The sequence below is a fragment of the Melanostigma gelatinosum genome, assembly GCF_949748355.1.
Source record: "Melanostigma gelatinosum genome assembly, chromosome: 19".
Lineage (NCBI taxonomy): Eukaryota > Metazoa > Chordata > Actinopteri > Perciformes > Zoarcidae > Melanostigma > Melanostigma gelatinosum.
In genome coordinates this window covers 19,033,691-19,050,555 of record NC_136652.1, presented here as the reverse complement: position 1 = coordinate 19,050,555, position 16,865 = coordinate 19,033,691, and the positions used below count along the sequence as shown (strand labels likewise).

General features: G+C 44.4%; 1 protein-coding gene across 1 annotated transcript in view; it reads right to left on the bottom strand.

Annotated features, from left to right (window-relative positions):
* The window catches only part of LOC306792903 (mitogen-activated protein kinase-binding protein 1-like), a gene marked incomplete at both ends in the record, with an annotated part of 38,830 nt that extends 22,047 nt beyond the window's left edge, over positions 1-16,783 (bottom strand). Inside the window, 7 exons of the mRNA XM_079290272.1 lie at positions 10,536-10,718; positions 11,206-11,343; positions 12,155-12,325; positions 13,381-13,438; positions 13,536-13,598; positions 15,029-15,120; positions 16,682-16,783. Of these exons, the coding sequence (XP_079146398.1) occupies positions 10,536-10,718; positions 11,206-11,343; positions 12,155-12,325; positions 13,381-13,438; positions 13,536-13,598; positions 15,029-15,120; positions 16,682-16,783 (807 nt within the window). The remainder of the gene's footprint in view (positions 1-10,535; positions 10,719-11,205; positions 11,344-12,154; positions 12,326-13,380; positions 13,439-13,535; positions 13,599-15,028; positions 15,121-16,681) is intronic.
* Positions 16,784-16,865: the final 82 nt, after the last annotated feature.

Here is a 16,865-nt window from a genome sequence, read left to right as displayed (position 1 = left end):
GTTGTATCTGGATAATGTCTTCGGGCGTGACTACAGGCTCCAGTGACACCACTGGTGATAGAATAGCTACTTTACACTTGGAAGCTGCTTTTGCAGCCTCATCTGCAGCATTATTTCCTGTTATAATGTCATCATTCCCTTTCCGGTGTGCCTGACATTTAATGATCGCAAGCCTCGTCGGGCCCATCATTGCTGATATCAGGTCCATTATCTGTTTTTCATGCTGTATTGGACTTCCGTCTGTTTTTCTGAAACCTCTCTGTTTCCACAATGCTCCAAAGAGTTGTGTGACGCCTAGTGCATACTGGCTGTCAGTGTAAATGTTTGCGACTCTGCCTTTAGCGAGTCTGCACGCCTCAGTCAATGCTTTTAATTCGGCTAGCTGTGCTGAACATGGCTGATCACAACCTTCAGCTTTCACAGTCACAAAGTCACTGCCTATTTGCTCAATCACGGCAAATCCGGCATGATTACCTAAGTAGTCCCTGTAGCAGGACCCATCCACAAAATACGTCACATCTGCGTTTACTAACGGAGTAGACTCTAGGTCAGGTCGCAACTTGGTATACTTCATTGTCTCTGCCACACACTCATGTGGCTCTCCTTCAAATTCAAATGGAATAACATTTGCTGGATTTGTAGTTGTACATTTCTTTATTGTCACATCAGGATATGTCAAGAGCGGCATGTACTGCAAACACCTTGCTTGTGTCACCACAAACTTTCCTTGGTTTATCAACTCAGTGATTTTGTGATGTGTGTGTATGACTACAGGATACCCCATCGTTACCGTTGCTGCTTTCTCATATGCATAATGCACTGCTGCCAGCCCTTGATAACATGGAGGCCACCCTTGTGCTACATTGTCCAGTTTTGTACTGTAATATGCAATCGGTTGTTTTGGACGACCCCTACACGTCTCCTGCATCAATACTGCTGAAACGTACATGTCCTGTCGATTAGATACATAAAGCAGAAATGGTTTGTCATAATCAGGTGTTGCAAGAGCCGGAGCTCTCTGCATCTCTTGTTTGATTGTTTCAAATGCTACCAAGGACTTGTCTGTCCATTGTAACGGAGCTCTTAACGTCTGGGTTCCTGCCTCCTTCATGATGTCTCTTAGTGGAGCAGTTTTTTCAGCATAGCTTTCAATCCACTCGGAACAAAATCCAGTCATTCCTAGAAATGTCATTAACTGGCCCACTGTTCGAGGACGTGGCGCTTTACTCACTCCCTCTAGCTGGGAGGGTGACATTGCAATGGCTCCATGGGAGATCATTCTCCCCAGATACTCTACTTGCGGTTGGCAGTACTGTAATTTTGACAGAGAGGCTTTATGTCCTCCTTCTGCTAAACTCTGGAGTACTTTGATTGAGTCTCGATGACAATCATCGATTGTCGATGAGCAGATCAACAAATCATCAACATACTGTATTAATGTGCTATTAATAACAATATTTTCAAGATCCTGTCTCAAAATCTGATTAAACACGTGAGGGCTATGCTTGAAGCCCTGTGGAATACGTGTGTAACTGAGTTTTCGTCCTCTGTATGTAAAGGCAAACAGATGTCGAGAGTCTTCAGCCAATGGAATGCTGAAGAATGCTGAGCACAAATCAATTACTGTAAAAAATTTAGCATTATGTGGCACATTTGTGAGGAGTGTATGTGGATTTGGCACCTCGGCTGGCCAATCTTGTACTACATCATTTACTGCTCGCAAGTCATGCACAAGTCGATATTTGGATTTGTCGTTTTTTGGCACTGGTAGTATGGGAGTGTTGCAGTTGCTGTATGTCTCAACCAACACTCCTGCGTTTATCAGACCTTCAATTGTCTTACTTATCCCTTCTTCAGCTTCAGGCTTTAAAGGATATTGTGGGCGATACGGCAGTTTCACGTTTGGTTTTAATTCAATTTTTACAGGATTGGCAGACTTTACCAACCCTACATCACTGTCATGCTTTGACCACACTTGATCTGGCACGTGCGTCAACATGTCTTCCATAAAAGTGTTTCTGCTTTCTTCACTTTTAGTTGCCGTTTTTAGTATTTTTCGCGTTGGTATCGTTACTACCTGCGGTTTTGCCATCATTGATGTTCCACAAAGGATTTTGATCATCTTTTTATCTTGTGATGAAAAAATTAGTGGGTTGTCTGTTTCTTGCCACTCAATCTGTGTAGCAACATGCATCATTGGACCGAGGTCTTTTGATTCAAACGGTTCATTCACCAATAGGGTGATATGTGGAACCGACTCTGGTACAGCGTACCACTCTGAAATGAATGAATTTGGTTGCACGCTCAGTGCTGCCCCCTGTTGGCCTACTACAATATCCTGTGTTACCAACTCAACAGTCACATTTTTCGTTCTCTCATCCCATTTCTTCTCAAATACCGAACTGCATGATGCATCATAGAACATTGTGCAATGATAGTCAGATAATGGTTGCTTTGCTTCTGGGATTTGGGCTCGAATTAGTTTTTCCCATTGGCTGAATACCTTTGTTATAGGTTCCATAACATCACCTAGCCAATATACTTTTGCACATTCAGATTGTGTGTACATTTGAAAATCCAATCCGGATCTATCAACAAATACTCCATCAGGTGAACACCAGACTTTTATTTGTAATTTACACAGAGCATCCCTTCCCAACAAGTTGATTGGAGTTTGATCAGATACTAAAATTGGAATTTTAGTTTCACCACCTTCAGTTGTTAATCTCACTGGAGCTGTTAATGGAATCATTTGTGTCATTCCCGAGAATCCTACTGTTTTAACAAATTTGCCTGACAAGGGGAGGTGTGTGGCATATTCTGGACTTACGCATGTATAAGTAGCTCCAGTGTCAACCATCATCGGTGTTGGCTTGCCTTCTAATTGAACCTGTAGCATGGGTTCTTTATCAGCTCCTATGGTGATAATTGGATGCTGACCCTCCCCGTTTGGATTCTCTGGGCACCCCTAGTAACCATATTTTGGACCTGCCCATGGATTGACAGGACCTCTACCTCCACGTTGCATGGACTGAGACCCACGACCCCCCTCTCTCCACTCTGTGCCTGGCTGTGATCTCGGACAATTGGCTCGGAAATGGCCTGTTTCTCCACACCCCCAGCACTCCCTCTGTGGTGGACGTCTTTGTCCATTTTGAAAAGAAGGTGGTCCTCTTTGACCTTCCCAGCGAGGGCGAGTGAACGGAGGTCTCATTGCTCCATTTCGTTGTTGTGGATTTGGCTGTTGTGAATAAACATTGACAACAGCGGGTGGCTGCACAGGTGATGGTTGTGCCTCAAGTGCAGTTGGCATTGCATGGTTAGTAGTGTCATTTACCATTGGAGCTTGCGTCTTTATTTTACTTTTATTTTGTAAGTCAGTGAGTTGCAGCTGTGTTAACTTTCGCTGCAAATTCCTCTCTTGTTCTTTAATTTTCTCCTCATCCTTCCTGTATTTTTCAATCGCGTGTACCACGTGGTCACGGAATTGTCTGTGAGGCATTGAAGTCAGTCCCACCACATCCTCCAGTCTGCTCTGCACCGGAGTTGGCAGGGCTTCAATAACTGCATTCCTGAACAAAGTCATTAGGACAGGGCTGCTCTCAGCCTCTTCCTCTGTCTCCTGCTTCCATCTCTTCAGCTGTTTGTTAATATATGCAGCTGCATTCTCAGTCTCTGCCAGAGGTTCCCCCTTTAATGATTTGGGATCTATTTTGGTAGGGTACTCCCCCCTCAGGGCCATCCATAACTCAGCTCTGTATGCATTGAGCTCAGTTCCGTCTGCCATCGGATTGGTCATCCAAGTATTTCCGCTATTGCGCAAAATATTCTCCATCGTGGATACTCCAAGACTTTGTGCCCACACGGCCTTAATGTCTCCCAAGGCTACCATTTTACCGACTGTTTCCTCCTCAAAAGCCTTGATCCACTTACCAGCCCCCTCATGAATGTCAGGCAGCCTGGAAATCAGTCCTGCAAGGTCGAGTGTTTGCCAAGGTGTATAATGCCCCTGAGATCCTCTTATCAAAATTGGCCATTGCCCATACCTGTCTGGTGGATGTATGCCAGGTCTGTATCTCAGATCATAAGGTCTGTCCTTTGTTACCCCTCCCTTTTTGTTTACACTTGCTTGTCCCCTTAACGCTCCTTCTACTCCTTCTTCTTCCCCCTGTTTCCCGCATATCAGCCTGTGGCTTTTGTCTATCTCTCTCTCTAGCTCTCCAATCGTGGCGTTTGCCTGTTTGCGACAGTGCTCCGCGTCCTCCTCCATTTCTTGAATTACGGTCCGAATTACATCGCCTCTCGAGTCTCTCTCTCTTCCTCTTACATGTTGTTCCATACCCAGCCAGTAAGACTCTCCTCTGTCTCTTCCTACGGTCTCATTTCGTTCTGCATAGCAATCTAGTACCTCTGTCTCTTTTACTTCTCTTTGTTTTCGGCCAGTGCTGCAGTATCTTGGGGGTAGATCTACTATTTGTGATGCTGGGGTCGCATCGAGTCTGGGGCTGGTTGACCTGCTCGGGTCATCCTGTGGGGGAGTTTGGTGCGTCATTAAAGATCTGTTGTTGTTTTCAACTTCGAAGTCTCCTTTAATGTTAACAGTTCCTGCAATTGATGGATAAATTCCTGCAGTTTTCAAAAAGTCCTGCAGCTGTTCCTTTTGACCTGCTTTTGCTTTTCTTTCTTTCAGTTCAACTAACCCGTCTCTTACATTTTTCCTGTAGCGATGACCTTCAACCTTAAACAATTTAATTGTTTCTAGTTCTAGTTGTCTTTTCGTCAAACGTTTCTTGCTTTTATCTTTTGGTTTGTAATCCTTGATTCTCAGTTCCATATCCTCACACAAACCCACATCAAATGTGCCCTCTTTAGGCCAAGATGGATCGAGTCCTTTAGTGCGTTTTGCCCATTTCTCTGAAAGTCTCTGGACATCTTTTGCATGCTCTGAGTTTTTGATCGCCACGAGAGCTACTGGTGTCACACTCATGTTTAGTTTATTTTATTTAAACTCACAATCTCGCAAAATTTCAAATCAAGAAGTCAAAACTAGTTCTGGTTTAACTGATTATGCTACTGATATATTTATACCGGTTACACTTGTAATGTTTATTGTGACGAATAATAAGATTGCTTTTATTAACTTGAAATATTATTGTACGATACTGTAGAATATTAAGATTCTTTACTTTAGGTTATTTAGGCACATACTCTGATCAATGTCTGTATCACGCAGCTACTTCTCCTCATGTGCAGCCGCAATCTGTGTCACTCAACAATTCTGGGCGTTCGGCCAATGCTATCACTACGGAGCCAAACAGTTTGGCAGTCCTGCCAAGACACAGCAGACGGAGCGAAAAAGGGAGGGCTATTTTAGACACAGAGAGAAAAACGAAGAATAGCCTTAATCTATACAACTACACAACACTATGACACTAATACTATAAACTTTATACGCTTTAAGTGACAATTTTAACTACAATGTTTGGACGCTTGTGTACTGCCAAGATTCTCTTTGTACTAGAACAAATTAATAAACTCACAAAGAAACTGCCAACATCACAACTCACTTATTTGCTCTACGCACTTATACAATGATGCATATTTCTTATGAGGGGTTTCACAGAGGCTCGATTGAACATTTGCAAAAGCGTTATCACTGGGAGAGCATGCCAAAAAACATACAAAGCCAATATTTCATATACATACAAAGCCAATATTTCATATACATGCAAAGCCAATATTTCATATACATGCAAAGCCACCCAGGTGTTTATCACATCAAATGTCAGCGGTCCCAGTCTGTCAGTCCGTTTTTTGTCCAGGTATTTTTTATTTCTCTTTCTAATGTCAGACTTTGACTATGTGGGAGTTTTTTAACAGTATTGCTTGTACTCAAGGCTTTGTTAAGGAGAGATTCTTATTGTTGGGCTGTTTCACAGTTTACAAATGTCCTCTTTATTTCACCAGAGGCTCATATTGTTTTTTCTTCTTGGGGGTTTAACAGGGAGTATTGTGTCTTCCCTTTATTCGTCTATGAATCACTCCTTTATAGTATTACTTTATCAGTAATGTCAATAAGTTACAGTCGTGTGCACACCTTTTCAAACCGTACTATTAATCTTATTGTCTAGTTAGATATTACTTTTCCTGCTCACTTAGATTTCTGCACAAAATTTCTGAGTCTCGTCAGCGTAGTGTCCTGCCTTAAACAGAGCCCACTCCTGACAGATTCATTTTATAGGTTTATTATTTAAATCTAAGCCAGTCTTTTCGTTTCTTCCCTCTCGAGAAAGGATTCTTTTCAAGACTTACGTATCTCACACTGGAACTCACACTGGAATTCCTTACACTTATTTGCAGAAATTGCTTTATCAATAGCACACAGTCGCTCTGTCATTAGCGTACAAAAGTCTCTTGAGCTTGAGAGATCACGGAGCGCTCCGCATTTGAGCTTAACTTGGCCACAACCAGACGTCACGCCAACAGAATGTTGCGTACGCTGTTCCACACGAGAGAGCTCTCTTTTTACAGCTGGAGATCAAATTGAATCATATCAACATCTTTTAGCATTTTTTATTCCAGCACACACCAATCCGCCCCTCTCCTCCTCCGCTAAACAGCGTGGATTCCGTCGAGGGGACCCCAGACACTCCCTCTCTATCACACAAGCGAGAATCACGCTATACCGACATACACTATGGTGAGATATGAAGATCTCCTACCTGATTACGGCGCCTTTAGCGTGATCGTCGGTTGGCTGGTGTAGAGGAGATGTCGAAGGTCTCGACCCGAACCACGTTGAGGCGCCAATTATGTGGAAGCGTAAATGAGGATGGAGACAGGACGAATCGGAGTTTGCAATCCAGCGGGAATTTGTTTATTGCACATTCGAACATACGACGTGGCATATAGAAACAGATTCAAAATCTGACTGTCCGAGGAACATTTTTATAGTTTACATGTACGCCTTTTTAGCCGTGTCAGACCTGCTTGACACAGGTCTGTTCAACCTGTGTCAAACCTGTCTGTTCAATCAATACAGGACACGTCTGGACTTCTGATCTGGGTGGTTTCTATTTGTTCTCACAGAAAACAACTCCATGTAAGGGGTTGTTTTGGTCACTCTTTATCTGTCCTAGAGAATCATTTCCCAAAAACTAACAGAGAATAACACATTACGTAACTTGTTTTTCAGTTCAGTTCAGTTCAGTTCTAATGTTGATTTTCCTCTTTGCAGGGACATGCCTGCACCCCCAGACCTAGGGGTCCCATTTTTGGCCCACAAGGCCGTTTCTCAGCCTCCAGCTTACCCTAGTAGCGCAACAGGCCTCGGCGTCCTGCTGAGAGGCCGGACCGCTACCTATACAACCCTACTTACGTCCCCGTCCCCCCCGGCAGGGGTGCCAGGAGATGTCTCCAGGCCGGCTGTCAGGGTTCTTTCTCCCATCAGCGGATTTCCAAGGGAGAGTGGTGCACGTCTATCGACGCCTGTTCCCATGGTGCGTCACCACAACTTTCAGTCCTGGGTGCTTCCATTCGGACTCTCCCATCTCCCCATGGGTGTCCACAGTGTGTTACTGCTGTCCTTTCCCCCTGCAATCGCAGGGCGTGAACATACTGCCGTACTTAGACGACTGGCTGACCTAGGCGCTGTCCCGGCTTCAGGCGCCACAGGACACTGCTCGCCTTCTCTCACGTGGCCCGGTAGGCCTCAAGGTGAACATGGAGAGGAGCTACCTGAGCCCTTCTCAGAGCATAACCTTCATTAGGGTGGCCCTATGAGGGCCTGTCTGTCGCCCCAGTGCGGATGGCTGAACAGCCTTCACTTGGATGCCAAGTGGCACAGATACAGGGCAATAATATTATCGAAACAGTGTCTATTCATCTATTCACTATCCCCATGGAGGGAGTGCATATCTGGCGAACAGTGTCCCAGGAACCGAGCCCCAGGGGCTCGGTTCCATTCCACCAGGAGATTGTCACAACAGTTACCTGCCTCTCAAGGCGGGTGCAGGGTGACAGAACGGGACAGCCTGGGGGCAGTTGTCTGCTGAAAGACCGCAGGTCCAGGTTCTAGAGCTAGCGCTCGAGCACTTCCTTCCATGTTGAAGGGAAAGCATGTGCTTGTCCGGTGGACAGCACCTCTGCTGTGATTTCCCATGAACTATCGATGGGGCACCAGATCTGCAGAAGTTGCTACGGGGATCACCGTGGCCTTCTGACTTGGGAGGCCCCTCGCCTGACCAGCCTGTGGGCAATGTACCCACCAGGAGAATGGAACAAGGTTGTGGTTTTCCTGTTCCGTTACAAGCCTCCACCGGGAGAGTGGCGGCTGCAGCCAGACGTGTCGACCCACTGCCCCCACTGGGTCTCCCTGACGGAGGACCAGCCCTCTGGGTCAAGATGCCCTGGCTCACACGTGGCCAGAGGATCTTCTTTATGCCTTTCCACCATTCCCTCTGCTTTTGCTGTAAGCTTGTCAGAGTTCTTCCCCGACAGGAGGGATCTCCTGTCGCAACTAGAGGGTCGGATTTGGCATTCCAATCCCTGCCGCCTTCAATTAGGGGTCACGGGAGGGCCCGACCGGATGCTGAGTGGCTGCATAGAACCAGTCTGACGGACTATTCTGAATGCCAGTGCGCGGTCTACCTGCCTGCAGTACAAGAAACAGGTGGAAGCTGTTCTCCGACTAGTGTGCGGCTCAGAACAAGGTCCCAGGACAGCGCCCCGTGCCTGCTGTACTGAGTTTCTACAGTCTCTCCTGGATAAGGGCCGGTCTCCCCTGCATGGGACCTACCCTTGGTACTGGACAGCTTATGCTTGTCCTTTTGAACCCCTGGCACAGGCGGAGCCTAGATGGCTATCAGCAAGACGGTTTTCTCCTTGCTGTCAATTCAGCTCAATGTGGGGGCGAGCTGCATGCCCTATCAGTGGAAGAATCATGTCTGAGGTGGAACTCAGATGGCTTGGGTGTCACTTTCTGGCCTAAGGCAGTGTTTCTCCCAAGGGGGTGGATACGGTCACATATAAACCGGCCTATCCAGCTGGCAAAGTTGACCCCCCCCCTCCCCCATCGGGAGAGGAGAGGTCAAGGCTGCTGTGCCCAGTGTGGGCCCTCAGAGCTTATATGGCAGCCACCGCCTGCATAGTCAGTTATGGTGAGCCTAAGAAGGGCTGTGCTCCTTTTTAAGGGAAAAAGGAAAAACGGCACCTGTCCCACTGGATAGTGGAGGCCATTGCCGATACATACAAGGCGAGCGGCTGCGCTCGGCCATCCGGGGTGAAGGGTCACTACCAAGAGTGTCTCCACACCGAGGGCAAGCCTGAGTGGTGTGCCTGTGGGGGATACATGTGCGGCGGCCTCATGGGCATCGCCGAGCACATTCACCAAACACTACAGAGTTAACGTTGCCGGCCCTCACCCACTGGGGAGGGTTCTTGGCCAATTTTCTCTGCCGGAGCTATAAGGGGTAGTTACTGTGCTTCCTCGTGACTCTTTTGGTATAAGTCATCCAGTGTTAAGCACTGCCTCTGGCGGTCAGTAAGGATGAAATAGAACGAAAGTTACGGACGTAACTACGGTTCTATGAATCCTGGATGACCGCCAGAGTTCTTGGTCACTCGGAATCCCGTGAACTCGCGAGAAGATTCCATAGGACTGAGCTCAGGATGACACCGGAACTTATAGATGACGGTGGTCATCCGAGGTCACACGTGACTTTGTTGATATAAATATTCGACCTGCGCATGCGCGAGACGGGATACATCCAGTGTTAAGCACTGCCTCTGGCGGTCATCCAGGATTCATAGAACCGTAGTTACGTCCGTAACTTTCGTTTTACAGCACCGCGTAATAAATGCATACATTTACTGTTGATTTAACGCCGATGAAGGCTAATTGGACGAGTGAAATATCCCATTAATGGTGAAGACAGCGACTGAAACAATAAAGAACAAAATAAAAACCAGCAGCGTAGCATTTATGGCCTTTCAAAGAAAGAAATCCGAATTTAATGCCATGACACCACTTAGGTTTTCAAACCAGGCTTGTTAATGTCAATCTTATAAGGAGTAGTTGGCAGCAAAAGGATTGTTCTGGCGGTAGAAAAAGGGAATTCAACTCCAAGTAGTACTAAAGCAAAGAGAGTGTTACAACCTACATGATTGGCACAAACTTTATTTAAAAAATACACACACACAAAAACGCTGATTTACTCTCCTGCCAAAAGTTCGATAAGAAGATCGATACCATTTCAGCTACAGGCAGGATATTGTTCGCTTAGCTTAGCACAAAGGCAAAAAATAGAATCCACCTAAAACCACAACGTGTACTTAAAAAAAGATACTTAGTGAGCTTCAGAATTGCTGGTAAGCAGAGCCAGGCAATGAATGTTAGCGCCCACATTAGGTGGAATGACCCGATCAATATCGCCTGCATCACTCCAATATGGGATTAATAATTCATAAAAGTAGTGGCAGCTAAAGAGCCCAGACAACTTATTGTCACTGTTGGATACTTCCTGTGAGCCACTCACCCGCAGGTCCACCCACTTGTCCAGCATCCTCTTGCAGTTAAACTCACACAGCAGGCCGGAGGAGGTGATGCAGAAGGTGGAGTCAGATGTCGAGCCCCGTCCACAGGCCACATCACAGAAGAAGTTGTTCCTCAGCTCCCCCAGCAGCCCCGAGCGGCCCAGCAGGGGGACAGGAGCGCTGGCCTGAACACCACAGAGAGTGAGCTGATGAGGCTCAGACTGACAGCAGAACACTGGATACATTTACACTTAAAACAACTGTGTATGTCGACATTACATCCATCCAGTCAATTTGAAATGTGAAAATTCCTTTTTTGTCGATCGTTCTTTTAAAAGTAGAACTTCTTGGTGTGAAAACAAACGTGTGTGACTTGTATTACCAAATTATTTTCCACTTCTTTATGTGATTATTTGTAAATCAGTCGTGAAGTTGTGAAGACAACTGTGTGAAGTTCACGAAATAACAATTAAATGGTAAGTGTGACAAAACCAAACTCCCACGTAACTGCGATCGTTTTTATAGCATGGACCAAAGCAATGAAGGTTTTCAAACTGTGTAAAAACGTTCAGTAGATTCTTCTGAAGGGAGAGGAAGACTCTAGGCAGGACTAAAGCAAAGTTGCATCTCACATGGTTGACACAAACTGTATAAAAGACATAAAAAGATTACCTTGCTGGCCTTGCAGTGGTCCAGAAACCAGAATTTGACATGTCTGTTCCCCACAGTTACAAAGTAGGAGCTGTCCTCAGAGAAAGACACACCTGTCACCTTACTCGACACCTTATTTGCAGCCACGACAACGTCTTTCTGCAAAAAAACAATACATGTTAAGAACATAGCATTCATGTCTGTACAGAGCCGGGTTTGCAGTCTTTATGCTAAGCTACTCGTGGTGTAACGTCAGCGGTAGTTGATCCGGGATTCGTACAGATTGCAGATTAATTACACAGTTGTAATTAACGTAATGATGGTGTGAAATTACGTCATAAGGAGATCGATAATGCTACATTACATTGAAGACGGCTAACGTATGCATTATGTTCAGTAAAACTGAGAATTAGAAATTATGACATTATCATGATGTGTTCAACTGTAATCTAGTGACATTTGAATAAATTACAAATCATTTGTATTGTGTGTTTTATGAAAACAATCACTATAGATGACGATAACAAAGTAAAAGGAGAACTTTCAGAACTTTTAATGGTTTACAGTTACTTCAGGATGGTAAAAAAAATAAATAGCCTGGAGCCTTGTATACCTGCTGCTATGACAAAACAATAAAAATGATTTATATCTGACAATATAGATCTTCGATCAACATTTGGTATCGGCGACAAAAGGCCGTGATCGGGGATCTCTAAAAGTTATATTTGCTCCCTTTATTCTTTTGTGCTGATCCGATCCGAGACTCAAAACCGTGAAGACACCCCCTATAAACAGCGCTAATTTCCTAACGATGTTGAACTATTCCTTCAACATAACAAGGAGTGTGTGGGTGAAAAGGTAGAAGCTAAATGCCTTCCAGCTTGCACCCACATTACAAACACAATCAAGCGTCTACATGGCGCACCGGTCAGCCTCGCCGAGAGGAGCTGACTGCTGCTGTGAGGCGTACCTTCCACACCCAGACGTTGACCATCATGTCATGCTGGTTTCCCACACTGACAATGTATTTGCTGTTGGGGGAGAAAGCCACGCAGGAGACGCCATATTTGTGCTGCTGGAGCTCCGCCACCTGTCTTCGGTCTGCCACATCCCACAGTCTCACCGCCGGCAGGTGACCGCTCTGGTGAAAAAAGGAACAGAGGGATGTGGAGAGGGAGTGAGTAGTTGACATTGATTTGAGAAAGGGCTCCTTTCTATGTCCAAATGCTGCATTGTGTTGGTTTTGTTGTCTCTATTCTTTCAATCCACTGCAACAACACAGAGTAGTCATCTGCCAGTCCATATCCAGCTCTCTGAGAGATTATCCTCTCTGTCCTCTGCTCTCTGTATTCAGTTTGACCTGCTCACATTATTCTCTCTCAGGGATCAAAAGGTGAGCGAGCTATATTTGTGTGGCCTCTGAATTTAATACGGCAGAAGGACCTTTCAAAGGCCATAGTTAAGAGGAAGGTGAGAGGAAAAGCAGCCGGGATGCTGAAGATTGAGCTGCACACAAAGGAGACAGAAAAAAAAGACATGTAAAAATAGATATGCATGTCTGCTGCCCGCCTGTCCTTGATGTAAATCAGCTCCTGTTTGGTGAATGAGTATGTGTCTCTTATCAGATCATTCGCTCAGGAATTTCTTCTCCTCTTTCAAGGCTTTGAGGAAATCCTCTGACAGTGCTGTGATGCGCCCAGCTTTGGATGCTGACTGATATATTCACATTTGGCTTGGAAGATCGTCCTGCACATTTGTATATTTAGTAGTTTACTATAAAAAAATCTGTTCTGTAATCACTTTCAAGAATTCAAATCATGCACTGCATTCGTTTTTTGTTTTTTTAATTGCACCCAGAACAGACTTTCTTCATCGCATTTGGTCTTTTGAACTTCGGCCTACAGCGCGCTGATCCACTCACACTCAGAAGTCTTCAATCGGCTTTGATTGGCTGGGGCACACCGTGTAACTTCAACATAACTGCAGATGCTCGACTGACACATTGCAGTGGAACATGAGGGAACACAGTCTTGGGCCTTTCTACAATAACCTCTGCGTGATCACCATTAACAAGAGACTGTTGGCCCTCATCCTGCCGGGTTATTCTCAATCATTCCTTATACTGTGGACTACTGCGTCCTGAAAGATGATGAATAAGGCCAAAGAATAAGGTAGATTGACTGTGAGAAGACTCACCTCTCCTGTGACCAAGTACTTGCCATCAGTGGAGAAGGACAGAGCTGTGACGGTCTTTCTGTGAACAGTGAGAGAATTTGAGAAACAGCTCAGCGTGACTCGCGCTTCGACAGTTTAAACGGTTTAAATGCAGATTGTATTTGTCTTCAACTCACCTTGACGTGTTAATAATGTGGCGCTGTCTCTTCTTCTTGGGGTTCAGCAAAACTACCACACACCTACACAAGGAAAAACAGAATCAGAATTCACTGTATGAGATAGGTGTGCTTTTGTATACATTCCTTGTACTGAGGAAAATACCATTACCATCTTTCAAGTTTTAATTTATTTATTTAGTCAATGTGTTTGCAAGAAATGCACAATAATTAAACTGCCTTTTCACAGTGCATACTTGTGGTATTGCTTACTGATTATGAACCATAACATACACTGGCTACGCTTTCTCTCCGAGAGTTAGCATAGATGAGTATGGACATTTGAATTTGAAGCTGTAGCCGGTTAGCTTAGCTAGCATAAAGACTGGAAACAGCTAGCCTGGTTCTGTCTAAAGCTAGTTCATATAATTCACATGACACTGCACAATTAAAGAAATTGGTAACAACCAGTTAATCCTTTAGCTTTAGAGGTTCTGGCAGGTGGCGTTTGTAAACTACTTTGGAACAAAGACAAGCTAGCTGTGTCCCCTTGTTTACAGTGTTTACAGCTAAAGCTAAGCTAATCGTACAAACTAACTTTGTATCAGTGTTTGCACTGGTGGATTTAAAGGCTTCAAAGTAAAAGTCTTGCTTCATTATGTGTTTTTGTTATTTAGCCTGCCCCGTATGGTTCATCCCCTTTTTAATTCATTATTATTTTCCATATTTAAATAATCCATCCATCACTATATTGTTCCCTACAAATAAAACGTCCTCTTCACAACTGAGAGCAGCTGGAAACTGCATTCCTGCCACAGCTTGTGCAGATTTAAACTGAGAAAGCAGGTGGGTTGCCAGACTGAGCACAATTTGGGAAGTAGGCTATGGCTTTCTCAGTCAGAACCACACACACACACACACACACGGCCACGTTCCGACACATTCACAAACATGCACTCCGTGACACAACAATACAGTAAACAGCCATTGACCTTCTTAGTATTAATACAGCTTTGTGAGAACATTTGAGAACAAAACAAAAGAGGCTCAGTGCACTGTTTCTGTTCGTACAGCCAGTTCTCACCCTGGTGGTGCAGCAGCTCTGGATCTAAATCCTCCAACCTGCAGCGCACATTTCTCTTATTCTGCACTGAGCTAAGTTAACACAGCCAGAGTCACTGTTGGCACAGAATTAACAATACCACACAACGCTCTTTACATCACTGAGAGAGTCAAAGGAAGCCTCCCCGGGGACAGGATAAAAATAAGCTTTGGAGTTTCTCTGATGAGAAAGCCCACAGAGCTCTCCTCCTCCGTTCCTCTAAGATAGTGCAGCGATAACACACACACACACACACTCATGCAAATCTGCACACTAAACGTCTGCGTGAGGCAGATATGACAGAGGAAGGGGAAGCAGGGAGCGTTGATAAGCCAAAGGTCAGATGTTGGGATAAGGATGCAGACGTGGTCTCTCTCTCTCTCTCTCTCTCTCTCTCTCTCTCTCCTCTTACCCTGCAGGATAGGCGACTAGTCCAGATCGGGGGTCACACGCCAGACCACTGTTTCCTGACGCTGTGATTCCGAGCACCTTCTCCAAAGTCACCTGTAGAGACACACAGTGGGGTTTGTTTTTTTTAGGATTTAATCACAGAGACGTGAAAGCAGAGCTGTTTGACAGAGGGATAAATACTGGACTCAAGGCATGCAGGGATGTAATTATGCACCCTGTTAATGAATCAAAGACAGGAATAGATTGGTTTAGTTGCAACATGTGAGGACGATAGCTAAGGATCAACTTCGGTGTCCTCTTTACATTTTTACATTTTGAAAACACTGACTTTCACAGCACTTTAAGATTTAAAATGAATGATCTCCATGGAATGTGACAACTCAGAATTCATTATACTTATTTCTAGATATTGACATTTGTTTTTCAGGGTGTTGCATTGTAAAATGAATCCACAAACTTAATACAAATGAAAAGGTTTCTCTACTAAATCAAATCTGAGAGCTTGGAGAGGCACAAACACATTCTCCACTGTGTGGTGTTGTACGGGTTCCTCCGACAAACACTTTCATAAAATGCATCCACTAGCAAGAACAAAAGGATTGTCTGGAGTTTTAATGGAATCAGTTGGAGGAATATTTGGGCGATATCTGAATGCATAATGAAGGAGATACTGTATGTTCACTGAAAGAAGATCTTTCCAGTATTTGTGAATACACCAGTGAACACATGCCTTCTGTAATCTTGCACTTACAAAACGTTGATCGATCATTTTATTGCATCTCGCTGTGATAATCCAAACACGTATTGATGAATTAGTGTGTGCATGCCTGCGCTGAAACTTTGGATTTGTTCTACGTGTACTTGCTTTCTCTGTGACAAAATATTGTGTCTGACATTGACGAGGTTCACACACACAGCAGAGGTTCAGCCGACCATAAGCTTGAAATGTGTTATCGATAATATTATTGTTTAATGTTTTGGGTGTAAGAGATAAAACAGATGTAAAAGATCTTGTCATCAAACAGAAGATGTGACAAGACATGCGGTCTGTCTGTCAGGTTATTAATGAGTCTGGAGTAACGTAAATGCACCCGAGTCTCTGGTGTCCTACCTACAAATGTGAAATATTAACAGTGATTAATTATATAAAGCACACTGATGATGAAACACAACTCCTTTAAGCTTAACGTTTTCTAATTAGTGTCATGAAAGACTATCACTTTATAAAAAGACCCCTTTTATAAAAAGTTTGTACCAATGACTTCATTAGTTATCATTAATAAATGCTCTATAAAGTTGTTAATAAATAGACTTTTGGTGCAAACAGTCTTAACTTTTCCGGCTGCCCAAAAGTTATTTATAAATAAATGCTTTATTCACGCTAATTAACACATTAGTTGCAACTTATTCACACTTTATAAAGGGTGCCTTAATAGAAGGTGGTAACTTTTCCTCTTTAATGGCAATTTAGAGTGTTGCTCTTCCAGTAAATGTTGCATTTTCTACCTGTTTCTTATGCTGTTTGGATCGATAATCAATATCTATGGCTACAACAAGTAGAGGAAAAACAGCATGACATGACTGCTGTGTTTGTTTGTTTACTCACACACTCAACCTGTTCTACGTTTAAAGGGGGGTGCATGTGGCTAAATACCTTGCTGGAGAGACTCTCTTTGCTGTTCTTCTTGTGCTTGATTGATGGGGAACGCAGCAAATTCCTGATGCGACTTTTGATCGTGAACCCATGGCCGGGCATCTTGTCTGCTGGTCACCGCTCGCAAACTATGGAGGTTTAACAAAGTCGGACAGTGTTCCTGCTGCCGGGATATGTGGACGTT